This window comes from Chlorocebus sabaeus, chromosome 14, assembly GCF_047675955.1.
Source record: "Chlorocebus sabaeus isolate Y175 chromosome 14, mChlSab1.0.hap1, whole genome shotgun sequence".
NCBI classification, from domain to species: Eukaryota; Metazoa; Chordata; class Mammalia; order Primates; family Cercopithecidae; genus Chlorocebus; species Chlorocebus sabaeus.
The window spans coordinates 28,714,596-28,735,364 of NC_132917.1; the positions used below are offsets into that span (position 1 = coordinate 28,714,596).

The following is a 20,769-nucleotide window of genomic DNA, read 5'->3' on the forward strand; positions in this document are numbered from 1 at the left end:
GGCTCCAGGAACGTGGGGATCCCTGCCTATTTCTCAGCCTTCAGCCACTGAGGTAGGAGGTAGCCACCCATTTCTCAGTTTGGAAAACAAGCCTGGGGTTTCCTTATTTGTAATCTTTGGGAATGGAAACAATTAGAATCCCACGTGCCCACGTGTCGGCCTGCATGGTCCTCTGTACTGAAAATGCCAAAGGAGGGATGGAGCGTCCTGGGCCAGATCCCCAACTCCAGGGCAGTGGCAGTGTTTCCCAAAGCCTTTCTTTCATTGCTCTGGAGCTTGGTCTAGCTGGGTCCAGAGAGGCAGGAGGCTGCATTTGGTCTCACGTGGAGGCTGTGCCCTGCTCCTGGGAATGGGGGCCTCCAGTGGGCGTCAGGGGGATGAATACGGAGGATGCTGTTTTGTTGACACATGGGGGCCTGGGCTGTGTTGGGAGCATCTGCCTTCCTGTATGTGGCCTGGAGTCTCTGTTTCCTTTGCAAAGTGAGGCATCCAGGAAAAATAGTTATGTTCTCCCAGGTTAATTAGAGCCTCAGTCAGCACTACTGGGCTTCTCATGGTACCTACTTCTCATTTGGTAGTTGCAAAGATAAAATCAGACATTCTTTGTAAAAGTGCTTTGAAGACAGAGTGTACACATTTCCTATGGTCATGATGATGACGGGATTAATAATTGAGATGATAATGAAATGGGACAGTTTTGCTCAGAGCGGCTGCAGGGTTTTCGTTTCCAGCGTGGCAAGACCTAGGTCAGGGGAAGGGTGGGGGTGGAGGAACAGGGTGGTGCAGGGCCCATTCTCTGTGCGTCCTAGAGCCCTTGGCAGGGTCCAGCACCCTGGAGGGCCCCTCTCCTCTCTCCAAGGTCACCAACCTGCGGTCCAAGGTGTCTTGCCTGGCCATCACCACCTTGGGAGACCTCTTCCAGGCCTTGAAGAAGAATATGGACCAGGAGGCCGAGGAGATTGCCCGCTGCTTGCTGCAGAAGATGAGGGACACCAGCGAGTTCATCCGGAGAGCAGCTGGCCAGTCCCTGAGGGCCATGGTGGAGAACCTGACCCTTGCCCGCTCCCTGGTGGTCCTCACCTCGGCGGGTGTCTAGTATGTGGCTGCCTGTTGTCTGAGGGGCGGGGGCGGTCAGGGAGGGTAAGGCAAAGGGAGAGGCCCTGGGATGTGAAAGGAGGGAAGGGTGCAGGGAGGGAGGGAAGCAGGCAAGTGAGGCTGCAGGGGGTCCCTCGGGATGCTAGAGGCCAGGGTGATGGGTCAGAGGTTCAGAGTGAAGAAGGGGCCCACCTCAGACTTCACAGCAGGTGCCTCCCACTTAGCTGGGGGAGGAGGAAGACCCCTGCTTCCTGTGCCAGGCACCAGGCTTCTCTGCCACTTTTCATCGGCCGGGCCTGGGTAATGCAGGGAGCTCTGGCTGGAACAGGAGGGGCTGTTGCACTCCAAGGCTGGAGAGCACACCACGGCTGTGGGAGCACCCTGGGAGACAGGGCTGCAGAGGCAGCCTGAGTGTGGGCCCTGGAGCTCCTGCCACCCACAGGAGCAGTGTTGCTTTCTGATGAAATGTGGGCCAGTGAGAAAGGCGCAAAGTTTCATTTTTCAGCTTGCCCCACTGGATCTGCTCCTGGGGAGGGGAGGGTATTGGGCTCCTGTTGGAGCTTTTCTGCAGATTTGTTTTCCCTGTCATTAAAATCCCATACTAAAGGCAAAACCAAAAGCATTTCCTAAGCCGCTTCTCCCACAGAGCAAAAGGCCTCTCCACCCCATAAGTGGATCATTGCACCGATGCATGAGGTTTCTCAGTAGCCCCGGGGGCCTGTTGGACCAGCTGGGAGACCTTTAGTAACTGCCCCATAGCATATTGCAAAGGGTGAGATCCTGTCCAGCCACATCACCTGGGTTCACATCCTGATTGTCACTTCACTTCTCTGAGTCTCAGTTGACTCATCTGTAAAATGGGAATAATAATGGTGTCTACCTTATGAGGTTGTTATGAGAAGTAATTGAATTGACTCATGAAAGCACACTTAGAACAGTGCCTGCCCATACCTGACATTCACTGAGTGCTTACTGTGTCTATAATTAACTTAGGAGAAATGAATTGCATTTTTTTTTTTCTGGATGCCTCCCTTTGGCTCAGCTTCCTCACCTGCAGAATGATGATGATAATAGTAGCTAATGAGGTGGATGTGAGATAATGGATAAAAGGTGCTGGCATGGGGGGACAGGCAATTGATCACTGTCAACAAGAACCAGGGTCACGGCTTGTGCATCTGAGTCCACTGGGATCTTGCTGAAATGCAGACTCTGGTTCAGATGCCAGTGCTGCTGGTCCAAGGACCAAGCTGAGTAGGGAGAGCTCTGATGTCCCCCACTGTGTTCCATGGGGGTGGGACTCTAGGGGACGAAAGGTCAGTGCTTTCTGATGGAGTATGAACAGAGAGGCCCTTTGAAAGAGGTGCCGCTCTGACAGGTTTCTCTTATAGAGCTCAGGTTCCACTTGTTATGGTCACCGACTCACCCATGAGTCCCTCTTCTCCCTCCTCTCTCAGTTCAGTTCAGCAAACATGCATTTAGCTCCTGCTGAGCGCCAGGAATGTGTCAGGCACCAGCAGGGCAGTGGGGTTGCCACAGAGGGGGAATCAGAACTCCAGCCAGGACACCAGGTAGGGCAGGGCCAAGGGCCTGGGATCAGAGAAGGCAACCAGCCAGCCCTGAGGGGCCTGGAGCATGCAGCTCAGCTTTCCTGGGATCCTGCAGAGGGACAGGCAGGTGGATGGAAGCTATGTCCTTCAGCTCTTGTCCCATCCCTTCCGTCAAGCCAAGCCCATTCAGCAAGGAGTCCTTACTCCCTGCCTCCACTTTCTTGCCTTCCATTTCCCTTCTATTCATTGAGTGTTGCTCTTGTTTCTACCTCACCCCAGTACTGTTCTCTGTAAGACCATTCAGGCCTTTTATTTCTGGAGATACTTAATGATCACTCTTTTTGTCATTATGGATACAGCAGTGAAAAAGAAAAATGAAGCCCCTGTTGTTTTGGAGTTACTTCCTAGTCAAGAGAGACAGATAACCTGGTCCCCGCCCACAGGGAGCTGGCAGCCTGATGGGGGCCCGAAGGGTGCAACTGTCCTTCCCCGGGGAAAAAGACAGCTACCATGGGCAGTGGGTGGGACGTCTAATTCTGCCTGTGGGGCTGGGGAAGGAAGGAAGAGGAGACGTTGGTTAGGTAGGACTTTTCTAGGTGGAGGGAAGATGGAGAAGAGTATCTAGAAAAAAGGAAGGTTATGTGTGCAGGAAGCTTCCTGGAACAGTAGGCATACGGTGTATTGGGGAACGTCGTGTAGCTTCATGTCTCTTTCCTTCCCTCTCCTGTTGTTGCTGTCACCCTGTTAGTAGAAAGTGAGTGCTCTTTCCTCAAAGATTCCCCTCAGCTCACGTGGGGACAGGTAGTTTTGGAGCCCCTGGCTGGCATGAAGCATGGGTCTGCAATGGTAGATCCATGTTTACCAGCCTGGGGACTCCCACACCACTGTCCTGAGACTGACCCCGGGGCCATTATTTCCTTTCAGCCACCGGAGCCCCTTGGTCCGGAAATATGCAGCCGAGCACCTGTCAGCTGTGCTGGAGCAGATCGGTGCTGAGAAGCTTCTCTCAGGCTCCAGAGACAGCACAGACATGTTGGTGCACAACCTGGTGAGGCTGGCCCAGGACTCCAACCAGGACACCAGGTAGGACAGGGCCAGGGGCCTGGAGGCAGAGAAGGCAACCAACCAGCCAGCCCTGAGGGGCCTGGAGCACACAGCTCAGCTTCCCTGGGATCCTGCAGAGGGACAGGCAGGTGGGCGGAAGCTGTGTCCTTTCCTTTTAGCTCTTGTCCCATCCTTTCCGTCAAGCCAAGCCCATCCGGGGAGGGGTCCTGACTCCCTGCCTCCACTTTCTGGTCTTCCATTTCCCCTCTGTCCATTGAGTATTGCTCTTGTTTCTACCTCACCCCAGCACCGTTCTCTGTAAGACCATTCAGGCCTTTTTTTCTGGAGATATTTAAGGATCACTCTTTTTGTTATTATGGACACAGCAGTGAATAAGAAAAATGTAGCCCCTGTTGTTTTGGAGTTACTTTCTAGTTGAGGGAGACAGATAATAAATAAATAATTATGGTAATTTTAGATACATATCAGGGATATAAAGAAAAAATAGGCCAGATGTGGTTGCTCATACCTGTTAATCCCAGCACTTTGGGAGGCCAAGGCAGGAGGATTGCTTGAGGCCAGGAGTTTGAGACCAGCCTGGGTAACATAGTGAGATCCTGTCTCTACTTAAAAAAAAAATCCTAGGGGTAGTGTTGCACACATATAGTCCCAGCTACTGAGGGGCTGAGGTGGGAGGATCTCTTGAGCCCAGGAGGTAGAGGCTGCAATGCAATGGTGTTAGGGTGGGGGCTGCTTTAGATTGAGGGTTTGGAGAGCCTTTTTTAAGAGTGACATTTGAGTTGAGAGCTGAACGTCTACACAGAGCCAGCTCTTTTGAGGATCAGGCAAAGGAAATGTCACAAAGGCCACTGGATGGGAACAAGCTTGGGGTCCAAGGGTGGGGACGGCCAGCCTGGTGGAGCACAATGAGTGAGGGGTGGGGGTGAGGGTGGGCAGCAGGCCCAGGTCAGGGACATTCTCTTAGGCGAAGGTCAGAAGTTGGGATTTTGGGTGGTGTGTAATTGGAAGTCACTGGAGAGTTTTCTTAGTGGAAGTATGAGGAGGTGTTAGAGGATTTTAAGCAGGAGAGTGAGAGGATCTGGTTGACTGTCTTCAAAAGCCAGGGCTGGGGGCTCAGTTCCTCATACTCCTCAGTTCAGGGCTTATTATCAGCTCCTCAGTTCAGGGCTTATTACTACCACATCCATTTAGATGAGCGTGTAGGTCTCCACCCCTCACTCCATCCTTGCCCTGACTGGAGACCGTGTGACACCTGTCAGGGCTTCAGAGGCCGTGCCCACTCTGGATGGGTGAGCTCCAGGCCAGGCATTCTCGTGGGGTACCCATGTCTGAGGGTGCTCCCTGAGGGATGTAGTGCCTACAGTTCTTCTGTTCTTCCCTGCTGTAAACAATGCCGTGTGGCACCTCCTCGGACGTGCCGAGGAGCAGGACTGTGGGTCAGGCGCATGTGTGCACCAGCAGCCCCGCCCTGCCTGAGGTCCGCATCTGCCTCCCTCCTGCCCAGCCTCTCAATGCGTGGCAATTTCTGGATTTCTAATTTTTATCCATCTAATGGGTAAAAATGACAGCTCATCATTGTTTTAGAGTGCTTTGCCCCCCTGCTTATTAATAATGAGTTTGAGTGTTTCTTTACACGCATGCTAGCCTTTATGATTAAAAAAAAAAAAAAAAAAAAGGCTCTCTGGCTGCTACAGGACTGGTAGTGAGAGAGAAAGGCAGGAGGAACAGCAGATGATGGCTGCCCCACAGTCCAGGCAAGAGGGGCTGGAGGCTCAGACTGGAGGGTGGTGAGTGGTTTTGGGTGTATTTTGAAGGCAGAGCCAACAGGATGCAGGTGGTAAGGGTTCCAAAGACAAACTGAAGATGCTCTTAAGTTTTTACCCTGAACAATGGCGAATAATAGTGCCATTTGCTGACATGAGGAATATCAGTGGAGAAGTGGAAGGTTTTGCTTACTCCTGCAAGAATGGCCATAATCAAAAAACCAAAGAAATAATAGAGGTTGGCGTGGATGTGGTGAAAGGGAACACTTCTACCCTGCCAGTGGGAATGTAAACTAGTACAGACACTATGGAAAACAGTGTGGAACTTCCTTAAAGAACTAAAGGTAGAACTACCATTCGATCCTGCAATCCCACTGCTGGGTATCTACTGGGTATCATTATACAAAAAAGATACTTGTACATGCGTGTTTATAGTAGCACAATTCTCAGTTGCAAAAATGTGAAAACAGCCCAAATGCCACATCATCAATCAATGAGTGGAGAAAGAAACTGTGATATGTATGTATGTATGTATATGTGTGTATATATATGCACACACAGAATGGAATACTACTCAGCCATAAATAAGAATGAATTAACGGCATTTGCAGCGACCTGGATGAGATCAGAGACTATCACTCTAAATGAAATAACTCAGGAATGGAAAACCAAACATTGTATGTTGTCACTCACAAGTGGGAGCTAAGCTATGAGGATGCAAAGGCATAAGAATGACCTAATGGACTTTAGGGACTCAGGAGGAACGAGTGGGAAGGGGTTGAGGGATGAAAGACTGCAAATTGGGTGCAGTGTACACTGCTGAGGTGATGCGGGCACCAAAATCTCACAAATCACCACTAAAGAACTTATGTAACCAACCACCACCTGTTCCCCAATAACCTTATGGAAATAAAAAATTAAAACAAAAACAACAAAAACAAGCAAACAAAACATTGCCTGGCCAGGCGCAGTGGCTTACATCTGTAATACCAGCACTTTGGGACCCCAAGGCAGGTGGATCTCTTAAGCCCAGGAGTTTGGGATCAGCCTGGGCAACACAGTGAAATCCTGTCTCTACAAAAAATACCAAAATATTAGCTGGGCATGGTAGCATGTGCCTGTGGTCCTAGCTACATAAGAGGCTGAGATAAGAGGCCAGGAGGCAGTGGTTGCAGTGAGCTGAAATAGGGCCATTACACTCCAGACTGGGCAACAGAGTGAGACCCTGTCTCGAAAAAAAAAAAATCATAAATCACATTGCCATTAAACTTGGGGCAAATGCTTTGAAGAGTCACTTTAGGGGGACTGGAGGAATGGGATGAAATGTCTATAAACAACCATCCTTTGTGTAGCATCTCCTAGAGCATCTACTATATAATAAAGTGTTGTGTAACACTGTCAGGCAACATAAAAAAAAAACAGACATAGAAGGTTTTAGTTTGTTTGTTGGTTTTAAATGTTGTTAGAGGGATGGAAATCAAGGTCTGAAGTCTCTCCAGATCTGCTCCTCTCCATTCTGACCTCTCCCCGTACTAGATGGTGGTGACTACATTTCCTTTTCCTTCCTAGAACTCTGTCCTTCCCGGTTTCCATGACACTGTACTCTGGGTATTCTCCTTGTCCCTCTGTGACCATTCTGTCCCTGACTGCCAGCTGAGTGTAGGTGCTGCCAAGGGGTCTTTAGTCCTCATCTCCCTCTCCTGACTTGCACTTCCGGTGGCTCCAGCCACCAGCAAAGTCGGAGGCTTCTCAATTCTTGCCCTCCAGTCCAGACCCCCTCTTCAAGCATCAGTCCCCTATTTCTAAAGCCTCCATGGGACCCACCACCTGATGTCCTGCTGCCATCTCCAGTGCTGAGTGTCCCTAAATGAACTCATTGCCTCCTCTCCAAGTCTGCTTCTCTGTGTTCTATCGTTAAAAGTGACTGTTATTTACTGAGCCACCCAAGAGGCAAAATGGGGACTCCCATACTTCACTGATTTCAAGACACACATCCTTCCCTGATTTTAATATCTTTAAAATTGGCATGTATCTTACAATGACAGGCATTTCACAGTTGCTATTGGGTTTCAGTTGGGCTAGGCAGTGATTATGACACAGGCATTTTTGTTGTTTTAAGAGATGGGGTCTTGCCACGTTGCCCAGGTCGGAGTGCAGTGGCTACTCACAGGTGTGACCATTGCACACTACAGCCTTAAACTCCTGGGCTCATGTAATCCTCCTGACTCAGCCTCCCAAGTAGCTGAGACAAGGCACGCACCACTGTGCCCAGTTTATGATGTAGTTATACTATCTGCACCTTCACAAACTTAGTCATTGTCGCTCAGAGTATTATTTTCTGAATTAAATTTTCCATTGTAGGAACTACACTATGAGCTTTTCTTTGTAAACTTTTAAATTTATTTTCAGAAGTGGTTTTGGGATGCTCTCTGGAGAATCATTGAGTTTAATCTGTTTAAAGTTTCTTAGGAATATTACACTATTTTGCAATTGAAATGAATCATTATTGTATATGAGAAAAGGCATGGCAACATCAGTAGATATCCATTAGATATCAATGAAGCAAACTCTCACCGTGGAAGGAATGACCAACTCCCACATTTTTTTGCGAAGCAATCACTAAGAACTTTACCTGAACTAAGGAAGAAAAATACCGACAAGCAATGCTATCTTCTGTTTCTGAGATAGCACATAGAAAGATTGCCTTCTCACGTGGGTCAGTGTCATTGGAGGCTGCGGAAATCACCAGTTTTTATTTTTCTGATTTTCCTTAGTGGAAAATAAAGTAAGGGCGCCTTTTACAATTAATGGAGTCTTAGGTTTGAATGAAATATGATTTATGATTTTAGATGCTTCCTGCTTCACTTCCAGCCAGCTACCAAATCCTGTAGTTTCCATCTTCTCAGCAGCTCTTGGGTCGGACTGTGCTTCCTTATCCTCACTGTACTGCCTGATTTCAGGCCTGCACAATCTTTTGCCTGGACTATTATGGTGGCCTCCTAATAAGTCTCCTGCCCCTAGCCTTGTCTCCACCGATCCGTCGTCTGCACTGCTGCTAGAGACATTTTGACTAATGTACAAATTGAATCATTCTTCAGCTTTCTATTGCATGCAGACTGAGGTAGTCTAACTCCTTCATGTCTCCCTAAACAGGGTCCTGTGTTCTCCTCTGGCCTGTCTGCTTCCTGTGTCCAACCCCTGCTCACTATTCTCCAACATATCCCCCCTGCTGACATGTCACACTGTGTTATGGACCTAAATAACCCTTTTCCTCCAACGTACCCCAAATCCCACCCCACTTGTGAACTCCTACTTATCTCTTGAGCTCCAACACAAAAGTCACCTCTTCTATGAAGCCCTCCTTGATTCCCTCACCTGCCACCACTGTTCATCAGATAGATTGACTACTCCCTCCTATATTGTCCCACTTTACCCTTTCTTAGCCGTCTAAATGTTCCATATTAGAACAAAATTGAGTACACTTTGGTATAGCCATTCAACGGAATATTTTGTAGCCATTAAAAACGATGTTTATGGAGAGTTTTAAGGGACTTGGGAAGATGATTAATGAAAAAGTGAAAAAGCTGAATACAACTTGTATATACATTCTGATATCAACTAAAGTAAACGACACAGAAAAAAGACTATAGGAAAATATGTGAAAATTTAATAGTGATTTTCTCTTGGTAATGGGATTATGGATGATGTTTATTTTATTAATCTATTTTTTAACTGGGTAGGGATTGCTTTCGTAATTAGAAAAAGTATTAAAAACTCTCTTTAATTAGGAAGATTATGTAAAGCTGTAAAGCAAATTTCGGAGGCTGTTTCTTTATCTCGCTCTCCTGTGGCAGATTTTATGGCCGGAAGATGGTGAATATCTTGATGGCAAACACTAAGTTTGATGCATTTCTGAAGCAATCCCTCCCATCTTACGACTTGCAGAAGGTCATGGCAGCCATTAAACAGCGGGTGAGTTGTGGGGCCTGAGTGGGTCATGGCGTTTTGGAGGTGGGGGCGACAGTGCTGAGCCTGGCAGCCCTCGAGTGGGTCAGGGGAGTGGGGAGTGGATTCCAGAGGCGTTGATTTCATCCACTACTCCTGATAGTTGAGATAGATGTGATTTCTGTCCTCTGTGCTCACACCTGGTTCTGCCTCCACACTGCCTATGTTCCTTGAGGCTCTCTGGGCCTCCACACGTTCATCTGTTAACTGGGGATCTTGATTTCTGCCCCAGCTACTTTCAGGGCTCTGGAAGGCTCAACTGTGACATCTGAAGCTCTCCTAGGTGGAAGGGATTATTGCCGTTATGTCTCCACTAGAATGTCTGGCAGTTCCCTGGAGGGCCACTCCTTTTGACTCATGCTCTGTGTGTATTTTTAAAGGGAATAGAAGATAATGATGAACTTCCCTCTGCCAAAGGCGTCAAGGTGTCGAGGAGTCTGGTGGTGTGTGAGAACGGGCTGCCCATCAAGGAGGGGTATGGCTGCTCCTGTCTCTCCAGGCTTCACATCTAAGACTTCTGACAGAGGTGTCCTGCTTGCCCATGGCCAGGGGTGGCTCTGGGGTGGACACATGGATCTGGGGTACCGCTGAGACCTAGTTGGGTCTGCAATACTAATAGATGAATTTGTAGGATGTGTTCCCCCCGCAACCCAAATCCCAGGGAGACCAAATCCTGGGTTTGGGAGCATATGCCAGTAGAAGTTGGTTCCTGCAGTCCCAGCTGAATGGGTGGGGTCCCACTAGCATCAGTGGTTGCTCTCTGGGTGAGCTCAGTGTTTCCCCGTTCGCTTACACCGGCAGATCCTTTAACCACCAGAGTGACCAGCCTGGGACTAGTTCAGAGGCCCAGCCTGAACGAAGGCAGATGAGAAGGCATGGACTGAGAGGCTGGGAGGAGGGGTGTGGGGGTGCTGGGAGCAGTTAGAAACCAAGCAGGAGTCCAGTGGTCATGCCTGTGCTTAAAACTGAAGCCCTTCTACAATGTCCTGGGCTGATCCCATCTGATCTCCCTAGCAGGGCACCGGGGAAACCCCATGCCCACTTCTTCAAAGGTAACTTCCTGCCCCCTCTCCCACTCTTCCTCTCTCAGCCTGACCAGAGCAGCACCTGGGATAAGCAAAACACGAGAGCAGCTGGTATTCACGCCCCTCCACGTCCTCTCTCCCTGCTGTGCCTTTGCTTATCCTAGGCGCCATCTACACCTAGAACATGTCTATTGGTTCTGCAAGATTCAGCTCACCTGTCACTTTCTCCAGGAAGCTCGACCACTTTGTGCCCCCATGTCTTCAGGGTGACAGGCTGGCCTGTTCGTCATGCCTCTGTCAGCCCCGTTAATTTATCTATCTCCCATGGTCTGTGAGCTCCTAACGACAAAGGCTGTGCTCTCATCTCACAGTTCTCAGTGCTCAGCACAGCTCTTGGCTCTCAGTAGACAGTGAGTGTGGAGTGCAGGAGTGAATCACAGAATGAGGGACAGTGGGCTCTGCTGGATAGGACCGGGGTATAGAGCATGAGCCAATGACCCAGGCTTGGAGCTGAAAGGTGGGAGACAGTAGTTCTGCACAGAGCTGTTCTCACGCTGGCTAGAAGGGGTTAGCGGGCTGTGATGGGCAGGTGATCCCAGCGTAAGAAAATGGGACTTTTTACAATGTCCCCAGTTGCTGGGGGAGTGTGAGCAGAGCCTAGCCAGACATGGCTCAGGATATAGGAGCCAGGTTGGCCGTGATGACCTCCAAGGTCTTTCCCCACTCTTACATGAAATGTGCACCAGTTGAAAAGTAATTCCAGCACTTTGGGAGGCCAAGGTGGGTGGATCATGAGGTCAGGAGTTCGAGACCAGCCCGGCTAACATACGGAAACCCTGTCTCTACTAAACATACAGAAATTAGCCAGGCATGGTGACACATGCCTATAGTCCGAGCTACGTGGGAGGCTGAGGCAGGAGAATCGTTTGAACCCAGGAGGTGGAGGTTGCAGTGAGCCGAGATCGTGCCATTAAACTCTAGCGTGGGCAATAAGAATGAGACTCTGTCAAAAAAAATAAAAAATAAAAACAAAAAGTGTGTACCAGTCATCCTTTTGTGGATAGCCACTCCCTCACTCTGACTTCCCCCGTTGCTTACATATCTTCTGAAAAGAGAAAAAGGCAGGAAGAGACAGCCCTGACCCCTGACAAGGGGATGGGGCCCTGGGTAACAAGCTGTAGGTGGAGGGAAGCTGGGGGTGGACTAAGCTGCAGGTGACACTCTACTCTCTGCCCCACCCGCCTGTAGGAGGTGGCATGGGACCAGAAGTGGGTTCATTCCCCTGGGCTTTTCCCTGGGGGTCAGATGCCATGCTCCTTACCTAGGTTCAGCTCCAATGGCCCAAGGCTGGTGGGGCCGCGCTCCGTGCTGCAGGGCGGCGGGGAGATGGTGGAGCAGCTACGGCAGCTGATGCGGCTGCTGGAGGCCAAGGACTTCCGGTCCCGGATGGAAGGCGTGGGGCGTCTCCTGGAGTTCTGCAAGGCCAAGCCGGAGCTCGTCGCTGCCCACCTGGTCCAGGTGAGCACCACCTGCTTCTACTCCCCGACCTGTCTCTCCCCTGGGGGGTGCAGCTTGAAGTTTGAAAACTCTGAATGGCATTGGACATTGTGTCAGACCCCTCGGGGTGTAAGGAGCACTTGCCATGCAGTTGGTCTTTGTAACATGGAGACTACCTGGAATCGGCTGAGTGGGCGAGGGTAGAAGTGGCTGAGTGGGCAAGGGCACCGCCTCTGCTGGCACCTTGGAAATGCTCAGAGATGTCTCTTGTCCTTCTAGCAGATTTACAGCAAGGAGGGTAGGAGGGAGAGGTGGAGGATACTGTGGTGAGGCCTTGGGTTGCTTCTGGGGAGCTAGGTGCATCATGTTGGGGGGCAGAGCATGTGGCTGGACAGGTGACTGGGCGGTGATGGCTGGACAGGTGGGTTAGGAGTAGGTACAAGCCCTTCACAGGCTGAACACTTGGGTGGCGCCTGCTTCTTGGTGGAGTGAGGCTACTGACAGTCAGTTACACAGCTGAGCAAAGACACAGCTCAGAGTCAGCAGACCTGGGTTTCCATCCAAGTTTCTTACTAGCTGTGTGATCTCAGGCAAATCACTGAACCTCTTGGAGCCCCAGTTGTTGTTGTTTATGGGAAAGTGGGGGTGGTAACATGTGCTCCATGGGTTGTGGAGATCAGTAAAAAGCAGATTGCAGAGCAACTAACAAGATGCCTTGGACACTCGGCATGCAATGAGTGCTCAATACCTGTCGGTTCCTCCCTTCTTGCCCACCCTTTTGAGGAGGTGAGCTCTTCGTTTTTGAGAGTGCTCTGGCATAGGTCGGGGACGCAGGAGGAGTCTCTGCTGAGTTCGCTCAGCTGGGCCGGGTGAGGTCCAAGCTGCCTGCACTGTGAGAGTCTCGCCCAGCCTGGGTTCCCATGGGTTCTTGGTTTTTGTTTCCTCAATAGGTCTTTGATGCTTTCACCCCAAGGCTTCAGGATTCCAACAAGAAAGTGAGCCAGTGGGCGCTGGAGTCCCTCGCCAAGATGATCCCCCTCCTCAAAGAGAACTTACACCCCATGCTGCTCTCCATCATCATCGCTGTTGCAGAGAACCTGAACTCCAAGAACTCGGGGATTTATGCTGCTGCTGTGGCTGTGTTGGATGCGATGGTTGAGAGCCTGGGTGAGTGTGCCACCTGGGCCTGTGTGGCTCTGGTCACCATGTCCACCTTCCTGCTTGGAAATCTGCAAGGTGGATAAAGCTTTGGTTGGTTCCCCGGCCAAGTGTTTCACCAGAGGCTGTGTAGGGCAGATGTGGAGCCCAGAGCCTCCAAGGCTCTTGGCTGGTGGGCTTTTCCATGTCACAGCCGCCCACACCTCTGGACGACTGGAAGTAGAGGTGATGTGGAGATGATCCAGTCCAGCATCCTCAGACACATGAGGGCAGTGACCCCCGCAGGGCCACAAGGCACCACAGTGAGTGAGTCAGGAGTGCTGAGAAGCTGGGCTGGGGCTTGGTGTGGGGTTTGTTGTGATGGGCAGGGAGGGAAAGTGGAGGGAGGGGAAAGAGGATAGAAGGAAAAAAGGTGGGAGCTATAGAAGAGACATCAGGAAAGGTGAGAGCTTCTCGGTATGACATCTTGTTTCTAGAATGTTAGGGGAAATGTTGGTGCATCTGCTTGTGTTTTCTTATTCCTTTCATGGATGATAGAAAGTGATGTTTGGTGTATCCAGTACGTGGATCAAAGTGCAAATTCCAAACTTTGGGTGTGTGGAGAAAGTAGCACATGAGTGGACTTATGGCCAGCCGGGTATAAGGACGAGCTTTCCTGAACAAGCCTTGCTTCCTGGCCTGAAAACTGCCTGTTTGCCTTGTTGCTGTGTGTCCTGATGAGCATAGAGCAACGTCTTGGCTTTAGCATCCAAAGACCATCCTTTAGAGAGGCTGGACACACCTCCTGACACACTTGCTGCCCCGCCCCCCACACACTCCGCTTCCTGGCCTGAGCCCAGCTCCCTGGGGCTGGGACAGCCACCATGTCCTTGGCTGGAGGCTCCAGGAAAAGTTTCGGTTACAAATCAAAGGCCTGGTCAGGTCCCTCTCTGCCTCTTGAGTTCATAAATATTGTCAATTTCCGCTCTTCATCTCAGAGGGAATTTATGATTTGCTGAGTTTGTTGCTGTAGAACAAACAATATAAATCCAACTCTAAATTATGGCTTGTTCTCAGCGTTGCTCTGGGTAAGTGAGATTGCTGTTGCCAATAACCAAGGCTCTTGGTAAATCACCATGGGCCTTGGATTTATTGGGAAAACCTGAACCAAGCGAAATAGGCTTTAGCTATTTGAAGAGGATAAGCATCCTTGTCTGGGGAGAGGAATTTTTAACTCTTCCCCCTCCAGGTGTTTTAGTTACCACTTTTTGCTATGAGGCCAGCCTCCTTGAGCTCGCTGGAACTGTGAGCCTGGGGGTGGCCTGCTTTTGTGATCTGAACTCACCTGGTAGCAGGATTGTAGCTACTAGGAAGATGCCTCAGTTCTTCCTTCCAGGACAGGGCCTCCCTGGGTATGGTACCCTCTGGTTCATCAGTCAGAGGTTTTGGTGCAAGATGAAGGGTTGGCTGTCTTCCTCTCTAATCCATAGGTCAGCGCTTAGGCTGGAATGGAATGGTGTGGGCCTCAAAGGAATAAATAGAGTCCAGTAAATCCCTGGCAAAAGTCTCTGGTGGAGCCCAAAGGGTAAAAAACCGTTTTTTTGTTTTTGTTTTTGTTTTTTTGTCTGTTTTTGTTTTTTTGAGATGGAATTTTTGCTCTTGTTGCCCAGGCTGGAGTGCAGTAGTGTGATCTCGACTCATTGCAACCTCACCTCCCGGGTTCAAGTGATTCTCCTGTCTCAGCTTCCTGAGTAGCTGGGATTACAGGTGCATGCCACCACGCCTGGCTAACTTTTTAAATTTTTAGTAGAGATGGGGTTTCACCATGTTGGCCAGGCTGGCTGGTCTCAAACTCCTGACCTCAGGCGATCCACCTGCCTCAGCCTCCTCAAGTGTTGGGATTACACGCGTGAGCCACCGTGTCTGGCCAAATATACTGTTTTGGATCCAGGTAATTTTTGAGCAGGTGAGGCATGGGCTATCTGGGCCTGATGGCTTTGCTGTAAGCCACACCCTCTCAGCCCAGCCAGCAAAACGGGTTTTGAAAGTGTTCCTAACTTTGAAGTGACAAGCTGATTTCCACATCCATGTAGGTCAGAACTGGAGGGAGTAGGTTACCAACAAGGGGAACTCATCATTGCCAGGGAGTACCTAGGGTAGAATTCATCTCTGGGAATGGTTCTTATCTGCCTGTCATAGACTGAACCTGGCCTGCAGATGGAAGTAACTAAAGTTCCCGCTGTCCCAGGGGATTGGGTGGTAGCAGCAGAGAATGCATCAAATTGGATGGAAGAGAAGGGGTATGAAGTCCCCCCAGATCACCCAAGCTGAGCCTGGTGGTTCTAGTGGTTTCTTGGGGGACCTTTAATACCTGAGGCCCCTCTTGGAAGTGGCTTGGATTGGATATGATCCAGTTTCTTTGATGGGAAGGAGTTTTCCCCTAAACCTCTTTCTTCATGCTCTGTAAGAGATTCTGGGCTCCAGGCTGGAGATGAACTGTTGCATACTGTGAAATATTTAAATGTGGAAAGTCACAAAGCAACAGCTCAGCAGGTTACTGTTTATTTCCTGCAAAACTGGAGGTCAAGGGGATCAAGAATAATGCCAAGCCAGGATGTCTTTTGGCATAAAATCCAGATGGCACAGCCAAGCTGGGAGTTTGGCCTTCTTAGGGGACCTTCTAGAACTCACTGATTCTAGAATTCAGTGATAAAGAAGCCAACATCATCTCTTCTAATCCCTTGGTTTCTGAGGCTGGGTGGGGTTGAACGGAGGATTGGTTGGCAGAGCAGGTGAGGATTTTTGCCCATATCATTTTCATGGGAGGTAGTAAGGAATGAGACATGTTGGCAGCTTGCTCCCTGACCTCCGCCATCTGTCACTGCCAGCCTTGAGGCCTCTCTGGGATCAAGGCTCAAGTGGCATTCTTTCTACTCAGCACCAAGACCTTCTGATTTCAGGGGAATTATTCTGGGATCAAGAAGTTCCTGAGTAGAACTGGGTGGCTCTGTCTTTGGGTTCTGTTACTGGATTAGTTACAGAAGAAACTTCGCTAATGAAAACATCAGGCTGCTGACAGCTCATCCTCTCCTGATCAGACCTCAGCATTCAAGCTTCTCTGTGCCAAAAGGAACTTTCTTAATTTACTCCAGCCCCTGGTTAGTACTAGAGAGAGCAGATAAGCCTGGAATGGGGGTGGCTTCAAGTCTACTTTTGGTATTTTGCTTTCTGACTTTAAATTTATTACCTTATATAAATCATATGAACATTATATTGTTAATGGAATTTAAAAATGCATCCGTGATGCTTTTCCAATATACAAACTGCTTAAAAATCTCTCTTCTATTTTTGTCTGTCTATATACAAATTCCCTGGTTAAAAATCATAATGTAAATACAGTTCTGATTTTGCTTCTTTCATTTAACACTACCAAGTTTCCCATGCTACTAGGCAGTCTTTTCTAGTTAATTAAAAAACCTAAAGTTCACTCCTACCACTGTAAAGAAGTCATACTTATTATTGAGAAAATGAAAATACAAAACAGTTGAAAGGGGAAAAAAAAATCCCTCACTCACAGTCCCAACTCTTAAGAGAAACCATTATTAACATTTGGCATTTCTCAATTTGAGTTTTTTTCTGTGCACATTGTTGTAGGGTAAATGCAGCTGATAGCAATAGCTTAAGCATCCCCTTAGAGTGATCCTGCATGGCAGACACACCTAAGTGTGTTTTCTGAGCCAGGGAATCTGGGAGTGGCCAACTCAGAGATTCGTTCCTTGTTTATGAGGCACATCTGAGCCCCTGACCTGTCCTTTGGAACGTGAGCCATACAGGGGATTGAGGCCCTGAGTTTTGGGGTAAATGAAGGTTGCCAGGTGGAGGGTGGTAAGTGAAAACGCTGTATAAATTGCAAGCTGTTTGGAAGTGGTTGCGATTTTCCTGCCCAGCCCTCCGCCACTGGGCCATGAGGCTCTTCCATTCAGCCCACTGCCACTAGACTCTCTCCCTTCTATGTAAGCCCCTAATAAAACCCCATGTCTTGTTTGTTGGTTCTGGGTCTCTGCTTTGGCCTCTTGAACCAGATGCCCTTTCTATAAATGGGGGTCAATAGGGGTTCAGCACAGCAGTTGTGTTATACGTTTGGATTTGCATCCTGCTTAAAAAAAAATCAGAGCATAAGCATTTGCAGATGATTATACTCTTGAGTCACTTTTTTTTTTTTTTTTTTTTTTTTTTTGAGATGGAGTCTGGCTCTGTCATCCAGGCTGGAGTGCAGTGGCGCGATCTGGGCTCACTGCAACCTCCGCCTCCTGGGTTCAAGCGATTCTTCTGCCTCAGCCTCCTGAGTAGCTGGGATTGCAGGCTCCCGCCACCACACCTGGCTACTTTTTGTATTTTTAGTAGAGATGGGGTTTCACCATGTTGGCCAGGCTGGTCTCAAACTCCTGACCTCAGATCATCTGCCCACCTCGGCCTCCCAAAGTGCTGAGATTACAGGCGTGAACTACCACGCCCGGCCTCGAGTCACTTTTAACAGCTCCATCAGGTGGCTGCACCATAGCTTGTTTGTTTCTGTGCAAGTGTGTCAGTCCCAGTTTTTTCTTTAGATGAACATACCTAGTGTTGGCAGCCATGGTGAATCTGGTAAAACCAGCATGTCATTACTTACCAAGTCTTGTGCTTATTTGGGGGACTCCAGTCTGACTCCAGTTTCTTTGCTGCCACTGTCCTTGTTACCAGGTTTCCTACACTTTCTTAAAAGTTCTTTTCTGGCTTCCCAGTAGCCAGAGGATGATGTGGCCCGGTAGCCTCAGGGCTTGGCTGAATGGGACAGGCGTAAGGCCCCTTAGACCTCCACCCCATTGTAGACAGGGGAGTCTGAGCCTAGGAATGACAGAGTCTCTGGGCCGCGGCTGGTGGCTGTTTTTTCTCCATTGCAAGGCCCGTGTTTGCTTCCTTGTGATGCAGAAAAGGAGCCTAGGAAAGCCCCAGGCTAGGCTAATGGAGTGTAGATTTTCAGCTTTTAAAACTTAGATTCTAGCCTCTTCGTTGGTCTCTCTACCATATTGGTTGCTGGGCTCTCAGAGTTTTAAGGTAATAATAGTAACAATAATAGCTGATACTTGCATAGTAATTATATGCTCTAGGCACTATCCTAAGCACTGTTTGTTCATTGAACCCTTACAGCAACTTTGAGAAAGCTATTAGTATCATCTCCATTTTATAAATGGGTAAAATGAGGCATAGAGCAGCTAAGTGGCTTGTCCAGTGTTCCACAGTAAAATATGGAAGAACCAGGATTCAAACCCAGGCAATCTGTATTCAGAGCTCTTATAATTGCTATGCTTTAGTGTGTCTTATTGAACCTGGAGGTAACCTGAAGATGAGGCTTCACTCTAAAAGTGGCCAGTGGAAAGACAGGCCAATTGCCTGGGTGTAGTGCTCTGGGGTTCATAAACCAGCCCAGGCACACTGTGTCCTGTTTTGACGTTGCCCTGCACACTACCAGCATTTATTCAGCACCTGCAGTGTGCTCTGCACCGTGGGAGCATGGTCTGGCATGGGTCTCTGCTGGATATGCATTTTTAAGTGTTCCCCAAGTTCACTTCTTTCTGGCTCTGGGGAGAGGGGATATTTGGGGCCAGAAGCGCGAGTCCCTGCTGTGTCTAGATGTCAGGTCTAGACGTGTCCAGGGTCAGGTTCCAGCTCAGGCTGAGGTCTGAAGGGAGTGGGTAGATGAGCAGAAAGAACACTCGGGGGGCTGCAGGCAGGTGAAAGATGATTTTATTCAGCAGCAGCTCTCAGCAGCAGCTTACTTTCACATCATCTGCCCTGTCTCAGCTGCTAAGTCTGTTGGCTCCCACACACAGCTGCGCTGGCTCTCCCTTGCCTTCAGGGTCAGCAGCTTAACTCTTTCCCTGTGGACGCAAGCCGTTTCCTGGCTCCATGTCCATCTGTAGACGGTCATTCTCTCTTACAGGGGACAGTAGCTTCACTCTCTCTCTGGGCAGACACAAGCCTGCACAGTGTCAGCAGGGCAATTATGCCTTTTACAGACCATAGTGGCATAGGGCCAAGGCATGGCCTTCCCATGTTATGGCTGTGATAACAAGTGGAGTTATACGTCTGTGCTCTAAACTTGCTGAGTCACTCTGGGTGTTTACCTCGGCCTATCCTTGACCAAAGCACAGCCATATTCCTTACATTAGAGAATGTTCTAGACTGAGCATTGTGGGAAGTGACCAAGGAGGAAGAAGTCCTTGTCTTCAAATCTGAGCCCAGGTAAATGATGGGGGTGGTACAAATAGAAACACCTGGAAACAAACAGGTGCCATTCATATGAAAACCTCTTCTTATGCAACTGACAGCTTTACCAATGCACCCTGAGACCTTATCTTGCTAATTGCAATATTCTAGAAGCTGGCATCTCATTTATCTCCCAGGACAAATTATTTTAAAGCCTCTTGATGGGTGGATGGAGCTTTTGCAAACAGCAGAGATTTACCTGGGTACATTTTCTCCTCTGTATCCCTCAGGAGGAGAGCAAGGGAAGCAGGGATGAAGTCTTAGCTAAACTTTTGCCTGATGAGAAAAACAAAGCACTGAGTGCACCTCTCCAGGGATGCAGGGGCTCTGTGCTGAGGTATTGAAGGAACTTGGAAAAGGTGAGTCTGGAAAGACTTCCTAGTGCAGAGCTCTAAAAACTCTGACCCTTGCAAAGAGAAGTCTGGCCTTGAGATGGTCAGCTCCTGGGTCCCAGGATACACGTGCTGGGACTGCTATGTTAACACCACACAGGCCACCCACCCTCACCTCCCTGACAGGTGCAGGCAAGCCCCAAAGCCACATCTCTGAAAAGTGCATTTTGTTACTTGCCCCACCTGCTACTGAATTAAGCTGTGACTACTGTGGTTGCAAAATGCTGGGAGCTTGGCGTGCTGGTTTCTCTGCAGTCCACAAGGAGAAGGTTCTGATGATGGTGTGGATTTCTCAGCTTAGCACACCTTTCTAGGACAGCCCCATTTTTCTCACCTTGTGTGTTTTTGTGAGAAATGCAGCTCTTCAAGTTTAATAGTTTGAGAAACCAGGAGGTGTCAGCTAGAATGGAGAGGAATGAGTGGCTTCTAAATTCAGTAGAAATGGGGTCCTGCTGCAGTCGACTTCAGGAATATGAAGGAGCCCGAGAGCCTCTTTATTCCAGAAACGTCCCCACACCATTTGCTTGTGTTTTCACCATTAGTGGCTCATCTCTGTAATAAACACTCATACTATTTCAGTTCTTTCAAGATACGACGGGGGTGGTGCTCAGTCCCCAGAGCTTTACCCATGGGCATGGCTGGGCAGCCAGGGAGCTGCGCCTCGCAGCTGGGTGTGGCTGGATGGTTGGTGGAGCTGGGATTGGGGGCAGGGGCACTGGGACAATTTTTTTAAAAAGGGTTAAAATCCCTCTTTCCCCAAACCTCCTGAAAGACCTATTGGGGCATATAGATGATAAACTTAGCCATCTTTGCAAGTATATTCATGCTGGGTCTGGGACTCAGACCACCTGGAGTTTACAAGTAAGGAAAAAATCAGGCCCGGGCAGTGAGGTCATATATAAACCATTGATGATAATACGTGCTCCTCAACCCACAA

General features: G+C 49.1%; 1 protein-coding gene across 5 annotated transcripts in view; it reads left to right on the plus strand.

Annotated features, from left to right (window-relative positions):
* TOGARAM2 (TOG array regulator of axonemal microtubules 2) overlaps positions 1-20,769 on the plus strand; it is a 70,306-nt gene that overhangs the window by 41,819 nt on the left and 7,718 nt on the right. For 4 of the 5 annotated variants that reach the window (XM_007971062.3, XM_073022890.1, XM_038006223.2 and 1 more), the window contains 6 exons: positions 860-1,095; positions 3,567-3,725; positions 9,325-9,442; positions 9,856-9,950; positions 11,826-12,018; positions 12,948-13,164. In XM_007971062.3, coding sequence (XP_007969253.3) covers positions 860-1,095; positions 3,567-3,725; positions 9,325-9,442; positions 9,856-9,950; positions 11,826-12,018; positions 12,948-13,164 — 1,018 coding nt within the window. The remainder of the gene's footprint in view (positions 1-859; positions 1,096-3,566; positions 3,726-9,324; positions 9,443-9,855; positions 9,951-11,825; positions 12,019-12,947; positions 13,165-20,769) is intronic. The other variant, XR_005243115.2, reaches the window with a different exon arrangement.